Genomic DNA, 14,165 nt, shown 5'->3' on the forward strand with positions numbered 1-14,165 from the left:
CATTAGTCTGTAGTGTAGTCTATGGGTTAGTCTCAATAGTGTAGTCTAGAGGTGAGTCTCAATAGTCTCTAGTGTAGTCTAGGGGTGAGTCTCATTAGTCTCTAGTGTAGACTAGGGGTTGAATCTCAATAGTCTCTAGTGTAGACTAGGGGTTGAATCTCAATAGTCTCTAGTGTAGTCTAGAGGTGAGTCTCAATAGTCTCTAGTGTAGACTAGGGGTTGAATCTCAATCGTCTCTAGTGTAGTCTAGGGGTTGAGTCTCAATAGTCTCTAGTGTAGTCTAGGGGTTGAGTCTCAATAGTCTCTAGTGTAGTCCAGGGGTTGAGTCTCAATAGTCTCTAATATAGTCTCTAGTGTAGTCTAGGGGTGAGTCTCAATAGCCTGGTCTCCTAGGGGTGCATCTCAATAGTCTGGTCTCCTAGAGGTACATCTCAATAGTCTAGTTCTGTCTCCTAGGGGTGCATCTCAATAGTCTGGTCTCCTAGGGGTGCATCTCAATAGTCTGGTCTCCTAGGGGTGCATCTCAATAGTCTGGTCTCCTAGGGGTGCATCTCAATAGTCTAGCTCTGTCTCCTAGGGGTGCATCTCAATAGTCTGGCTTAGTCTCCTAGGGGTGCATCTCAATAGTCTAGTTCTGTCTCCTAGGGGTGCATCTCAATAGTCTGGTCTCCTAGGGATGCATCTCAATAGTCTGGTCTCCTAGGGATGCATCTCAATAGTCTGGTCTCCTAGGGCTGCATCTCAATAGTCTGGTCTCCTAGGGCTGCATCTCAATAGTCTAGTTCTGTCTCCTAGGGGTACATCTCAATAGTCTAGTTTGGTCTCCTAGGGGTACATCTCAGTCTAGTTCTGTCTCCTAGGGGTGCATCTCAATAGTCTAGTTCTGTCTCCTAGTGGTGCATCTCAATAGTCTAGTTCTGTCTCCTAGGGATGCATCTCAATAGTCTGGTCTCCTAGGGGTGCATCTCAATAGTCTAGTTCTGTCTCCTAGTGGTGCATCTCAATAGTCTAGTTCTGTCTCCTAGGGGTGCATCTCAATAGTCTAGTTCTGTCTCCTAGTGGTGCATCTCAATAGACTAGCTTGGACTCCTAGGGTTGCATCTCAATAGTGTAGCTTGGTCTCCTAGGGGTGCATCTCAATAGTCTAGCTTGGTCTCCTAGGGGTGCATCTCAATAGTCTAGCTTGGTCTCCTAGGGGTGCATCTCAATAGTCTAGCTTGGTCTCCTAGGGGTGCATCTCAATAGTCTAGCTTGGTCTCCTAGGGGTGCATCTCAATAGTCTAGTTCTGTCTCCTACGTGGACATCTCAATAGACTAGCTTGGACTCCTAGGGGTGCATCTCAATAGTGTAGCTTGGTCTCCTAGGGGTGCATCTCAATAGTCTAGCTTGGTCTCCTAGGGGTGCATCTCAATAGTCTAGCTTGGTCTCCTAGGGGTGCATCTCAAAATTAGTAAAAAAATAAAGAAAAACCCTTGAATGAGTAGGTGTTCTAAAACTTTTGACTGGTACTGCATATGTATATATATATAAAACACACCACTAACTGATCATTTTAACTAAACATACCTTACCCATGCAGATTAAGAGACTGTATTTCAACCATAAACAGAGAGAAAGAAAACACGTCACAACCACAATACCGTAAATACAGCCGTTATTTATCAGTGTAAATCAATACCGTAAATACAGCCGTCATTTATCAGTGTAAATCAATACCGTAAATACAGCCGTTATTTATCAGTGTAAATCAATACCGTAAATACAGCCGTTATTTATCAGTGTAAATCAATACCGTAAATACAGTTATTTATTTATCAGTGTAAATCAATACCGTAAATACAGCCGTTATTTATCAGTGTAAATCAATACCGTAAATACAGCCGTTATTTATCAGTGTAAATCAATACCGTAAATACAGCCGTCATTTATCAGTGTAAATCAATACCGTAAATACAGCCGTCATTTATCAGTGTAAATACAGCCGTCATTTATCAGTGTAAATCAATACCGTAAATACAGCCGTCATTTATCAGTGTAAATCAATACCGTAAATACAGCCGTCATTTATCAGTGTAAATCAATACCGTAAATACAGCCGTTATTTATCAGTGTAAATCAATACCGTAAATACAGCCGTTATTTATCAGTGTAAATCTTTACAACAAAAACCCAGAACTGTTCTGCCGTTCGCTGATCCATCTGCTGGTCTCGACGGTTCAGACCAGAAAGGTTTCCCGTCTACGATGAGCAGTAGAAAGCAACAGCATCTTTATATACTACAAGGTACATATTTACATGACACACACACACACACACACACACACACACACACACACACACACACACACACACACACACACACACACACACACACACACACACACACACACACACACACACACACACACACACACACACACACACCTTTACAAATCCACAGCGCTAACAAGATATAGTAAAGTCCCAAAGCGGACCCTATTCCCTATTTAGTGCACTACTTTATAACCAGGGCCCTATGGGACTCTGGTCAAAGGTAGTGCACTACTTTATACCCAGGGCCCTATGGGACTCTGGTCAAAAGTAGTGCACTACTTTATACCCAGGGCCCTATGGGACTCTGGTCAAAAGTAGTGCACTGTATAGGGAATAGGGTCCGCTTTGGGATGCACATCCTAAGTTTAAAGGGGTCCACGAAGAGAGCCAGGGTTCTGTCTCCGGTCGCCACGGTGATAAGACCAGGTAGGTGATGGTCAAACTGTTTAGGGGTTTGTTCTTCGGAATGTCAGAGAAGAGATGTTGTCTCAGAGGTTAGGGGTCACTTCCTGGCTTTGCCCTTTCCTTTGCCTTTGCCCTTCCCAGAATCCCCGGCTGTTGTCTTCTCCTTCTTGGGCTCCTTGGAGGGTTTGGCCTTCTTCAACTGTGGAGAGGAGAGTGGAGGGAGAAACAGGGGAGGAGAGGGGAGGGGGGAGAAACAAGGGAGGAGAGGGGTGGGAGAAACGGGGGAGATGGGAGGAAGAAACGGGGAGATGGGAGGAAGAAACGGGGGAGATGGGAGGAAGAAACGGGGAGATGGGAGGAAGAAACGGGGGAGATGGGAGGAAGAAACGGGGGAGATGGGAGGGAGAAACGGGGAGATGGGAGGGAGAAACGGGGGGAGATGGGAGGGAGAAACGGGGAGATGGGAGGGAGAAACGGGGGAGATGGGAGGGAGAAACGGGGGAGATGGGAGGGAGAAACGGGGAGATGGGAGGGAGAAACGGGGAGATGGGAGGGAGAAACGGGGGAGATGGGAGGAAGAAACGGGGGAGATGGGAGGAGAAACGGGGGAGATGGGAGGGAGAAACGGGGGAGATGGGAGGGAGAAACGGGGGAGATGGGAGGAAGAAACGGGGAGATGGGAGGAAGAAACGGGGGAGATGGGAGGGAGAAACGGGGGAGATGGGAGGGAGAAACGGGGAGATGGGAGGGAGAAACGGGGGAGATGGGAGGGAGAAACGGGGGAGATGGGAGGGAGAAACGGGGGAGATGGGAGGAAGAAACGGGGGAGATGGGAGGAAGAAACGGGGAGATGGGAGGAAGAAACGGGGGAGATGGGAGGAAGAAACGGGGGAGATGGGAGGGAGAAACGGGGGAGATGGGAGGGAGAAACGGGGAGATGGGAGGAAGAAACGGGGGAGATGGGAGGAAGAAACGGGGGAGATGGGAGGAAGAAACGGGGGAGATGGGAGGGAGATATGGGGGAGATGGGGGGAGAAATGGGGGAGATGGGAGGGAGGAAGAGAAAAAGAGAAAAGTAAAGTTATTATCCGATTAAAAAATCACCAGCGCTATTAAAAAATAAAAAAAAATAAAAAATGCCATTTAGCAGACGCTTTTATCCAAAGCGACTTACAGTCATGTGTGCATACATTCTACGTATGGGTGGTCCCGGGGATCGAACCCACTACCCTGGCGTTACAAGCGCCATGCTCTACCAACTGAGCTTTCAGGCCAAGGAATGGATTGTCCATCTTTCTGAACGAGAATGTGTGTGTGTGTGTGTGTGTGTGTACACACTATACAGTATGTACAGGTAACTGCCAAGATAAAGGAAACACCAAGATAAAGGAAAACCCAAACATAATGTAAACACCAAGATAAAGGAAACCCCAACATAATGTAAACACCAAGATAAAGGAAACCCCAACATAATGTAAAACACCAAGATAAAGGAAAACCCCAATATAATGTAAACACCAAGATAAAGGAAACCCCAACATAATGTAAACACCAAGATAAAGGAAACCCCAACATAATAAAACACCAAGATAAAGGAAAACCCCCAACGTAATGTAAACACCAAGATAAAGGAAACCCCAACATAATGTAAACACCAAGATAAAGGAAACCCCAACATAATGTAAAACACCAAGATAAAGGAAACCCCAACGTAATGTAAATAACAAGCTCTGGATAAGAGCGTCTGCTAAATGACTTAAATGTAATGTAAATGTAATAAAGGAAACCGCCAACGTAATGTAAACACCAAGATAAAGGAAACCCCAACATAATGTAAACACCAAGATAAAGGAAACCCCCCAACGTAATGTAAACACCAAGATAAAGGAAACGCCAACATAATGTAAACACCAAGATAAAGGAAACCCCCAACGTAATGTAAATAACAAGCTCTGGATAAGAGTGTCTGCTAAATGACTTAAATGTAATGTAATAAAGGAAACCCCCAACGTAATGTAAACACCAAGATAAAGGAAACCCCCAACGTAATGTAAACATCAAGATAAAGGAAACACCAACGTATAGTGTGTTAATAAGGCGTTGGGTCACCAGCAGCCAGAACGGTTTCAATGCACCTCGACATGGATTCTACAAGGGTCTGGAACTCTACCGGAGGGACGTGACCTCGTTCTTCCACCAGAAGGGTCTGGAACTCTACTGGAGGGACGTGACCTCGTTCTTCCACCAGAAGGGTCTGGAACTCTACTGGAGGGACGTGACCTCGTTCTTCCACCAGAAGGGTCTGGAACTCTACTGGAGGGACGTGACCTCGTTCTTCCACCAGAAGGGTCTGGAACTCTACTGGAGGGACGTGACCTCGTTCTTCCACCAGAAGGGTCTGAAACTCTACTGGAGGGACGTGACCTCGTTCTTCCACCAGAAGGGTCTGGAACTCTACTGGAGGGACGTGACCTTGTTCTTCCATGAGAAAATTCCATGTTTTTGGTGAAGCTCTAGAATCTCCCAGAAGTATTCAGTTGGGTGGAGATCTGGTGACTGGCCAGGGCACACGGTTTACACCTTCCTCAAACACCATTCAGAGACCACTGTTGTCCTGTGGGATGGGGGTGTTATCCTGGAAGAGACCACTGGTGTCCTGTAAATACATTTGATTTGAAATGCTAGTGGTCGTGACTGAAGGCAAAGAAATGAGAGTCGTCTATGGGGGTGTGGTTTGATGTGGGTGTGTCTTTGTTCGTCCAATCACAACAAACAAGGGAAAACATGAAGTAGAGAGGAAGGGGTGAACAGAATGTCAAGCCAGCCTTGACCTTGTGTTTAGCCAAGCTGACAGCAGCTACCTAGCATAGCTTGGCCTTGACCTTGTGTTTAGCCAAGCTGACAGCAGCTACCTAGCATAGCTTGCACCTGACCTTGTGTTTAGCCAAGCTGACAGCAGCTACCTAGCATAGCTTGGCCTTGATCTTGTGTTTAGCCAAGCTGACAGCAGCTAGCTAGCATAGCTTGGCCTTGACCTTGTGTTTAGCCAAGCTGACAGCACCTACCTAGCATAGCTTGGCCCTGACCTTGTGTTTAGCCAAGCTGACAGCACCTACCTAGCATAGCTTGGCCCTGACCTTGTGTTTAGCCAAGCTGACAGCAGCTAGCTAGCATAGCTTGGCCTTGACCTTGTGTTTAGCCAAGCTGACAGCAGCTACCTAGCATAGCTTGTCCCCCCTGACCTTGTGTTTAGCCAAGCTGACAGCAGCTACCTAGATTAGCTTGGCCTTGACCTTGTGTTTAGCCAAGCTGACAGCAGCTACCTAGCATAGCTTGGCCTTGACCTTGTGTTTAGCCAAGCTGACAGCAGCTACCTAGCATAGCTTGTCCCTGACATTGTGTTTAGCCAAGCTGACAGCAGCTACCTAGCATAGCTTGTCCCCGACCTTGTGTTTAGCCAAGCTGACAGCAGCTACCTAGCATAGCTTGTCCCCGACCTTGTGTTTAGCCAAGCTGACAGCAGCAAGCTAGCATAGCTTGTCCCCGACCTTGTGTTTAGCCAAGCTGACAGCAGCAAGCTAGCATAGCTTGTCCCCGACCTTGTGTTTAGCCAAGCTGACAGCAGCAAGCTAGCATAGCTTGTCCCTGACCTTGTGTTAAACTATGCTAGCATAGCATGCAAAGCAAACCCGCCCAGTCTTTTCCCAGACAACAGAGTGCTACCACATGTTAACAGGTAAAACGTGATTGTAATCAAAACAAGTCAAGTCACTAATCAAGTCTCTGCTAGGTAAAGCCCCGCCCTATCTCAGCTCGCTGGTCACCATAGCAGCACACACCCGCAGCACGCGCTCAAACAGGTATATCTCACTGGTCACCATAGAAACACCCACCCGTAGCACGCGCTCAAACAGGTATGTATATCTCACTGGTCACCATAGCAACACCCACCCGTAGCACGCGCTCAAACAGGTATATCTCACTGGCCACCATAACAACATCCACCCGTAGCACGCGCTCAAACAGGTATATCTCACTGGTCACTCCCCAAAGCCAATTCCTCCTTTGGCCGCCTTTCCTTCCAGTTCTCTGCTGCCGATGACTGGAACGAACTGCAAAAATCACTGAAGCCAGAGACTCAGATCTCCCTCACCAGCTGTCAGAGCAGCTCACAGATCACTGCACCTGTACATAGCCCATCTATAAATAGCCCATCTATAAATAGCCCATCTAACTACCTCATCCTCATATTGTTATTTAATGTAATTGCTATATTGTAATTACTTCGCCATCCATGGCCTATTTAATGCCTTAACTCCCTTATTTGACCTCATTTGCCCTCACTGTATATAGACAAGCATTTCATCTGCTAAACCATGTGTATGTGACAAATAACATTTGATTTGATTTAGTTTTCTTTTGTTCTATTGTGTTATTGACTGTATGTTTTTGTTTATTCCATGTGTGACTGTGTTGTTGTTTACTCCTCTGTGTTGTTGTTTACTCCATGTGTAACTCTGTGTTGTTGTTTACTCCATGCGTAACTCTGTTGTTGTTTACTCCATGTGTAATTCTGTGTTGTTGTTTACTCCATGTGTAACTCTGTGTTGTTGTTTACTCCATGCGTAACTCTGTGTTGTTGTTTACTCCATGCGTAACTCTGTGTTGTTGTTTACTCCATGCGTAACTCTGTGTTGTTGTTTACTCCATGTGTAACTCTGTGTTGTTGTTTACTCCATGTGTAACTCTGTGTTGTTGTTTACTCCATGTGTAACTCTGTGTTGTTGTTTACTCCATGTGTAACTCTGTGTTGTTGTTTACTCCATGTGTAACTCTGTGTTGTTGTTTACTCCATGTGTAACTCTGTGTTGTTGTTTACTCCATGTGTAACTCTGTGTTGTTGTTTGTGTCGCACTGCTTTGCTTTATCTTGGCCAGGTCACAGTTGTAAATGAGAACTTGTTCTCAACTAGCCTACCTGGTTAAATAAAGGTGTTCTCAACTAGCCTACCTGGTTAAATAAATGTGTTCTCAACTGGCCTACCTGGTTAAATAAAGGTGTTCTCAACTAGCCTACCTGGTTAAATAAATGTGTTCTCAACTGGCCTACCTGGTTAAATAAAGGTGTTCTCAACTAGCCTACCTGGTTAAATAAAGGTGTTCTCAACTAGCCTACCTGGTTAAATAAAGGTGTTCTCAACTGGTCTACCTGCTTAAATAAAGGTGTTCTCAACTAGCCTACCTGCTTAAATAAAGGTGTTCTCAACTGGTCTACCTGCTTAAATAAAGGTGTTCTCAACTAGCCTACCTGCTTAAATAAAGGTGTTCTCAACTAGCCTACCTGGTTAAATAAAGGTGTTCTCAACTAGCCTACCTGGTTAAATAAAGGTGTTCTCAACTGGCCTACCTGGTTAAATAAAGGTGTTCTCAACTGGCCTACCTGGTTAAATAAAGGTGTTCTCAACTGGCCTACCTGGTTAAATAAAGGTGTTCTCAACTAGCCTACCTGGTTAAATAAAGGTGTTCTCAACTAGCCTACCTGGTTAAATAAAGGTGTTCTCAACTGGCCTACCTGGTTAAATAAAGGTGTTCTCAACTAGCCTACCTGGTTAAATAAAGGTGTTCTCAACTGGCCTACCTGGTTAAATAAAGGTGTTCTCAACTGGCCTACCTGGTTAAATAAAGGTGTTCTCAACTAGCCTACCTGGTTAAATAAAGGTGTTCTCAACTGGCCTACCTGGTTAAATAAAGGTGTTCTCAACTGGCCTACCTGGTTAAATAAAGGTGTTCTCAACTGGCCTACCTGGTTAAATAAAGGTGTTCTCAACTAGCCTACCTGGTTAAATAAAGGTGTTCTCAACTAGCCTACCTGGTTAAATAAAGGTGTTCTCAACTGGCCTACCTGGTTAAATAAAGGTGTTCTCAACTAGCCTACCTGGTTAAATAAAGGTGTTCTCAACTGGCCTACCTGGTTAAATAAAGGTGTTCTCAACTGGCCTACCTGGTTAAATAAAGGTGTTCTCAACTGGCCTACCTGGTTAAATAAAGGTGTTCTCAACTAGCCTACCTGGTTAAATAAAGGTGTTCTCAACTGGCCTACCTGGTTAAATAAAGGTGTTCTCAACTGGCCTACCTGGTTAAATAAAGGTGTTCTCAACTAGCCTACCTGGTTAAATAAAGGTGTTCTCAACTGGTCTACCTGCTTAAATAAAGGTGTTCTCAACTAGCCTACCTGGTTAAATAAAGGTGTTCTCAACTAGCCTACCTGGTTAAATAAAGGTGTTCTCAACTGGCCTACCTGGTTAAATAAAGGTGTTCTCAACTGGCCTACCTGGTTAAATAAAGGTGTTCTCAACTGGCCTACCTGGTTAAGGTGTTCTCAACTGGCCTACCTGGTTAAATAAAGGTGTTCTCAACTGGCCTACCTGGTTAAATAAAGGTGTTCTCAACTAGCCTACCTGGTTAAATAAAGGTGTTCTCAACTGGCCTACCTGGTTAAATAAAGGTGTTCTCAACTGGCCTACCTGGTTAAATAAAGGTGTTCTCAACTGGCCTACCTGGTTAAATAAAGGTGTTCTCAACTGGCCTACCTGGTTAAATAAAGGTGTTCTCAACTGGCCTACCTGGTTAAATAAAGGTGTTCTCAACTGGCCTACCTGGTTAAATAAAGGTGTTCTCAACTAGCCTACCTGGTTAAATAAAGGTGTTCTCAACTAGCCTACCTGGTTAAATAAAGGTGTTCTCAACTAGCCTACCTGGTTAAATAAAGGTGTTCTCAACTAGCCTACCTGGTTAAATAAAGGTGTTCTCAACTAGCCTACCTGGTTAAATAAAGGTGTTCTCAACTAGCCTACCTGGTTAAATAAAGGTGTTCTCAACTAGCCTCCCTGGTTAAATAAAGATGTTCTCAACTAGCCTCCCTGGTTAAATAAAGGTGTTCTCAACTAGCCTACCTGGTTAAATAAAGGTGTTCTCAACTAGCCTACCTGGTTAAATAAAGGTGTTCTCAACTAGCCTACGTGGTTAAATAAAGGTGTTCTCAACTAGCCTACGTGGTTAAATAAAGGTGTTCTCAACTAGCCTCCCTGGTTAAATAAAGATGTTCTCAACTAGCCTACCTGGTTAAATAAAGGTGTTCTCAACTAGCCTACCTGGTTAAATAAAGGTGTTCTCAACTAGCCTACCTGGTTAAATAAAGGTGAAATAAAAAAAAATAAAAAAATCAAACCCTCAAGTCACGACAGTCACTTACCAAACTCGGGTTTTGGACGAGACTAGACTTTATAACCAAAATTATCCACAGCAGGCCGTCTATAACCACCAGAGAAGATGACAGCCGACCGATCAATAATGTTTGTGACTCATATCGATGCCACAGCAGGCCGTCTATAACCACCAGAGAAGATGGCAGCCGACCGATCAATAATTTCTTCTCCAATAAGTTGAAACAAATAAAAATAGTAAATTATTTCAGAAAAGTGGGGGGAGGGGAGGGGTTTATAATTGGGACCGTCTAGAAGTGTGTTCCCTCCTTACTTTGATCATGGCGTCAGCTGCAACACCTTCTTCCTCCTCCTCTTCCTCAGGCTGTTCCTCTTGCCCTTCTCCTCCTGGTTCTGTCTCCACCCCCCCGCCACGACGGCCCTTCTTGATTGGTTGGAGGGAGTACGGTGTCAGGTGGGTCTCCCGGTTATAGGCCCTCGTGAACGCTGATTTCACCTGGGCACAGATCAGATTAACAATAACACCATTATTACAATCCCAGATTAGATTAACACCATTATTACAATCACAGATCAGATTAACACCATTATTACAATCACAGATTAGATTAACAATAACACCATTATTACAATCACAGGGGTCACGCCCCACCCCTCCCCCCGTCCTCTCTGACCTTGGGGTCTAGTTTAGCGTAGGGGTCAGGCTGCCCCCAGAGGCTGATCTCCATGAGGCTGTCCACATCCTCTCTGACCAGGTGGTAGTCGTCTAACAGCTGGACGGCCTGACCGGCCCCCTCCGCCCCCTGCCTCTGAAGAGGACACAACAGGGCCATGCGGAGGTACGGAAGGTAGTCCAGGCTCACTGCCTGTCTGCTACTTAATGTCCTGGAGGAGAGAGGAGGAGGGGAGAGAGAGAGAGTGAGGGGAGGGGAAAGAGAGAGTGAGGGGAGGGGAAAGAGAGTGGGGGGGGGAGGGGAAAGAGAGAGTGGGGGGAGGGGAAAGAGAGAGTGAGAGGAGGGGAAAGAGAGAGTGAGGGGAGGGGAAAGAGAGAGTGAGGGGAGGGGAAAGAGAGTGAGGGGAGGGGAAAGAGAGAGTGAGGGGAGGGGAAAGAGAGAGTGAGGGGAGGGAAGAGAGAGAGTGAGGGGAGGGGAAAGAGAGAGTGAGGGGAGGGGAGGAGGAGGGAGAGAGAGAGAGTGGAGGGGGAGAGAGAGAGTGAGGGAGGGGAAAGAGAGAGAGAGTGAGGGGAGAGAGAGAGAGAGGAGGGGAGAGAGAGAGAGAGGGAGAGGGGAGAGAGAGAGTGAGGGGGAGGGGAGAGAGAGAGTGAGGGGAGAGTGAGGGAGAGAGAGAGTGAGGGGAGGAGGGGAGGAGAGAGGAGGGGGGGGAGGGGAGAGAGAGTGAGGGAGGAGGGAGGAGGGGAGAGAGAGAGTGAGGGAGGATGGGGAGAGAGAGAGTAAGGGAGGAGGGGAGAGAGAGACTGAGTGAGGAGGGAGAGAGAGAGACTGAGGAGGGGAGAGAGTGAGAGGAGGGGAGAGAGTGAGGGAGGACTGGGGGAGGATGGAGAGGTAGAAGGGGAGAGAGGGAGGGAATATGTTCAATAGAAAATTTGTTGCAGAACATTAAGTAACTAATGAATACACCCCAGATCAGACTGTGTGTATCAGTTACATCAACACAACAACTAATGAATACACCCCAGATCAGACTGTGTGTATCAGTTACATGAACAACAACGTGATTGTGGCTCGTCAGATTAATATAATAATTCGATTTAAAAAACGTTTACTTTTGCAAAGAAGGAGGAGGATTTCCCCCCTAATAATCCTGTCGCCATGGATACATTTGAAATCAGAGTGCATGATGGGACTTTTTTCGCTTCCACCACAGCGACCATGTTATTTCTCAGAATACTTCTCCGATTTCTGACTACAGGATAAAGTTTGTAATGAAACAATAATATATATATATATTTATAAATTAGAAACTCACTTCACGCAACGCCGTACAACATCGAGTCTCGCTAAACTGCTGAGCGGCACACGTACGCTCAGATAAATTACACCGGAACGCCGATGAAACTGTTTTTTAATGTCCTGATAACATTTAAAAGATGTCTGGGATAACCAGGTGTTATAATCTGCCAATTTAGGATTTACAACGATTAATCCCAGTAAGGTGTTTACTAATGGATAATCCACCTAATGCCATAATCAGTTTAATATCTAATGATTACTGTGCATGTAAACATACTCTGTGTGTGTGTGTGTGTGTGTGTGTGTGTGTGTGTGTGTGTGTGTGTGTGTGTGTGTGTGTGTGTGTGTATGTGTGTGTGTGTATGTGTGTGTGTGTATGTGTGTGGGTGTGTGTGTCCTTACTTGAGGCTCATGTGAGAGGCCAGCTCCTGAATGATCCGGGAGTGTTTATTGCCGGAGGAGAACTTTCCCAGCCAGGAGGGGAACGAGGGGAAGGAGGTCATATAACCCCTCATCAACTCTCCTGGTAACACACTGGAATAGATGGCCTGACACACACAGTTTAAACCAAACACACACACACACACACAGTTTAAACCAAACACACACACACACTTTAAACCACAAACTGTCTCAGACCAACGTTAAAACACAAAAAGGAATAGGTTAGCTTGATTTTCCCTGTGGAACGCACCTCAGGTGTGTGTTACCTGTGTGTGTGTGTTACCTGTGTGTTACCTGTGTGTGTGTGTTACCTGTGTGTTACCTGTGTGTTACCTGTGTGTTACCTGTGTGTTACCTGTGTGTGTGTGTGTGTTACCTGTGTGTGTGTGTGTGTGTTACCTGTGTGTGTGTGTTACCTGTGTGTTACCTGTGTATGTGTGTTACCTGTGTGTGTGTGTGTTACCTGTGTGGGCAGTAGAGACCAGGCCTGTTTGGAACGTATCTGTCTGTCCACCAGGTCTCCATCACAGATAGAATCAGCTGTCTTACTGAGGAGGACCAGGTGGGACTTCATATCACCACTGAGAGGGAGAGAGAGAGAGACAGAGAGATAGAATCAGCTGTCTTACTGAGGAGGACCAGGTGGGACTTCATATCCCCACTGAGAGTGAGAGAGAGAGACAGAGAGAGATAGAATCAGCTGTCTTACTGAGGAGGACCAGGTGGGACTTCATATCACCACTGAGAGAGAGAGAGAGAGAGAGAGAGAGATAGAATCAGCTGTCTTACTGAGGAGGACCAGGTGGGACTTCATATCCCCACTGAGAGTGAGAGAGAGAGAGAGAGAGAGACAGAGAGAGATAGAATCAGCTGTCTTACTGAGGAGGACCAGGTGGAGACGACAGACAACATTGACAAACGAGATATCTATACTGAACAAAATGTCATTGATTTTACTGAGTTAGAGAAGTGGGGGTACCTAGTCAGTTATATAACCTGAATGTATTAGACTGAGTTAGGAAAGGGGTACCTAGTCAGTTATATAACCTGAATGTATTAGACTGAAAGGGGGGGGTACCTAGTCAGTTATACAACCTGAATTATAGACAACCTGAAGTCAGTTATTAACCTGAATGTATTAGACTGAAAGGGGGGTACCTAGTCAGTTATACAACCTGAATGTATTAGACTGAAAGGGGGGTACCTAGTCAGTTATACAACCTGAATGTATTAGACTGAAAGGGGGGTACCTAGTCAGTTATACAACCTGAATGTATTAGACTGAAAGGGGGGGGTACCTAGTCAGTTATACAACCTGAATGTATTAGACTGAAAGGGGGGTACCTAGTCAGTTATACAACCTGAATGTATTAGACTGAAAGGGGGTACCTAGTCAGTTATACAACCTGAATGTATTAGACTGAAAGGGGGTACCTAGTCAGTTATACAACCTGAATGTATTAGACTGAAAGGGGGGGGGGTACCTAGTCAGTTATACAACCTGAATGTATTAGACTGAAAGGGGGGGTACCTAGTCAGTTATACAACCTGAATGTATTAGACTGAAAGGGGTACCTAGTCAGTTATACAACCTGAATGTATTAGACTGAAAGGGGGGGTACCTAGTCAGTTATACAACCTGAATGTATTAGACTGAAAGGGGGTACCTAGTCAGTTATACAACCTGAATGTATTAGACTGAAAGGGGGGGGGGTACCTAGTCAGTTATACAACCTGAATGTATTAGACTGAAAGGGGGGTACCTAGTCAGTTATACAACCTGAATGTATTAGACTGAAAGGGGGGGTAC

At 45.5% G+C, this 14,165-nt stretch overlaps 1 protein-coding gene across 4 annotated transcripts in view; it reads right to left on the reverse strand.

The window, feature by feature from the left end:
• Nucleotides 1–1,829: 1,829 nt before the first annotated feature.
• The window catches only part of rfc1 (replication factor C (activator 1) 1), a 56,011-nt gene continuing 43,675 nt past the window's right edge, over nt 1,830–14,165 (reverse strand). For 3 of the 4 annotated variants that reach the window (XM_046338622.1, XM_046338623.1, XM_046338621.1), the window contains 5 exons: nt 12,819–12,936; nt 12,314–12,459; nt 10,616–10,826; nt 10,255–10,437; nt 1,830–2,918 (listed from right to left, as the gene is read on the reverse strand). In XM_046338622.1, the coding sequence (XP_046194578.1) occupies nt 2,817–2,918; nt 10,255–10,437; nt 10,616–10,826; nt 12,314–12,459; nt 12,819–12,936 (760 nt within the window). In that variant the 3' untranslated portion in view covers nt 1,830–2,816. Of the gene's footprint in view, nt 2,919–10,254; nt 10,438–10,615; nt 10,827–12,313; nt 12,540–12,818; nt 12,937–14,165 lie in introns of those variants that run through there. The other variant, XM_046338624.1, reaches the window with a different exon arrangement.

The sequence above is a fragment of the Oncorhynchus gorbuscha genome, unplaced genomic scaffold, assembly GCF_021184085.1.
Source record: "Oncorhynchus gorbuscha isolate QuinsamMale2020 ecotype Even-year unplaced genomic scaffold, OgorEven_v1.0 Un_scaffold_2045, whole genome shotgun sequence".
NCBI lineage: Eukaryota > Metazoa > Chordata > Actinopteri > Salmoniformes > Salmonidae > Oncorhynchus > Oncorhynchus gorbuscha.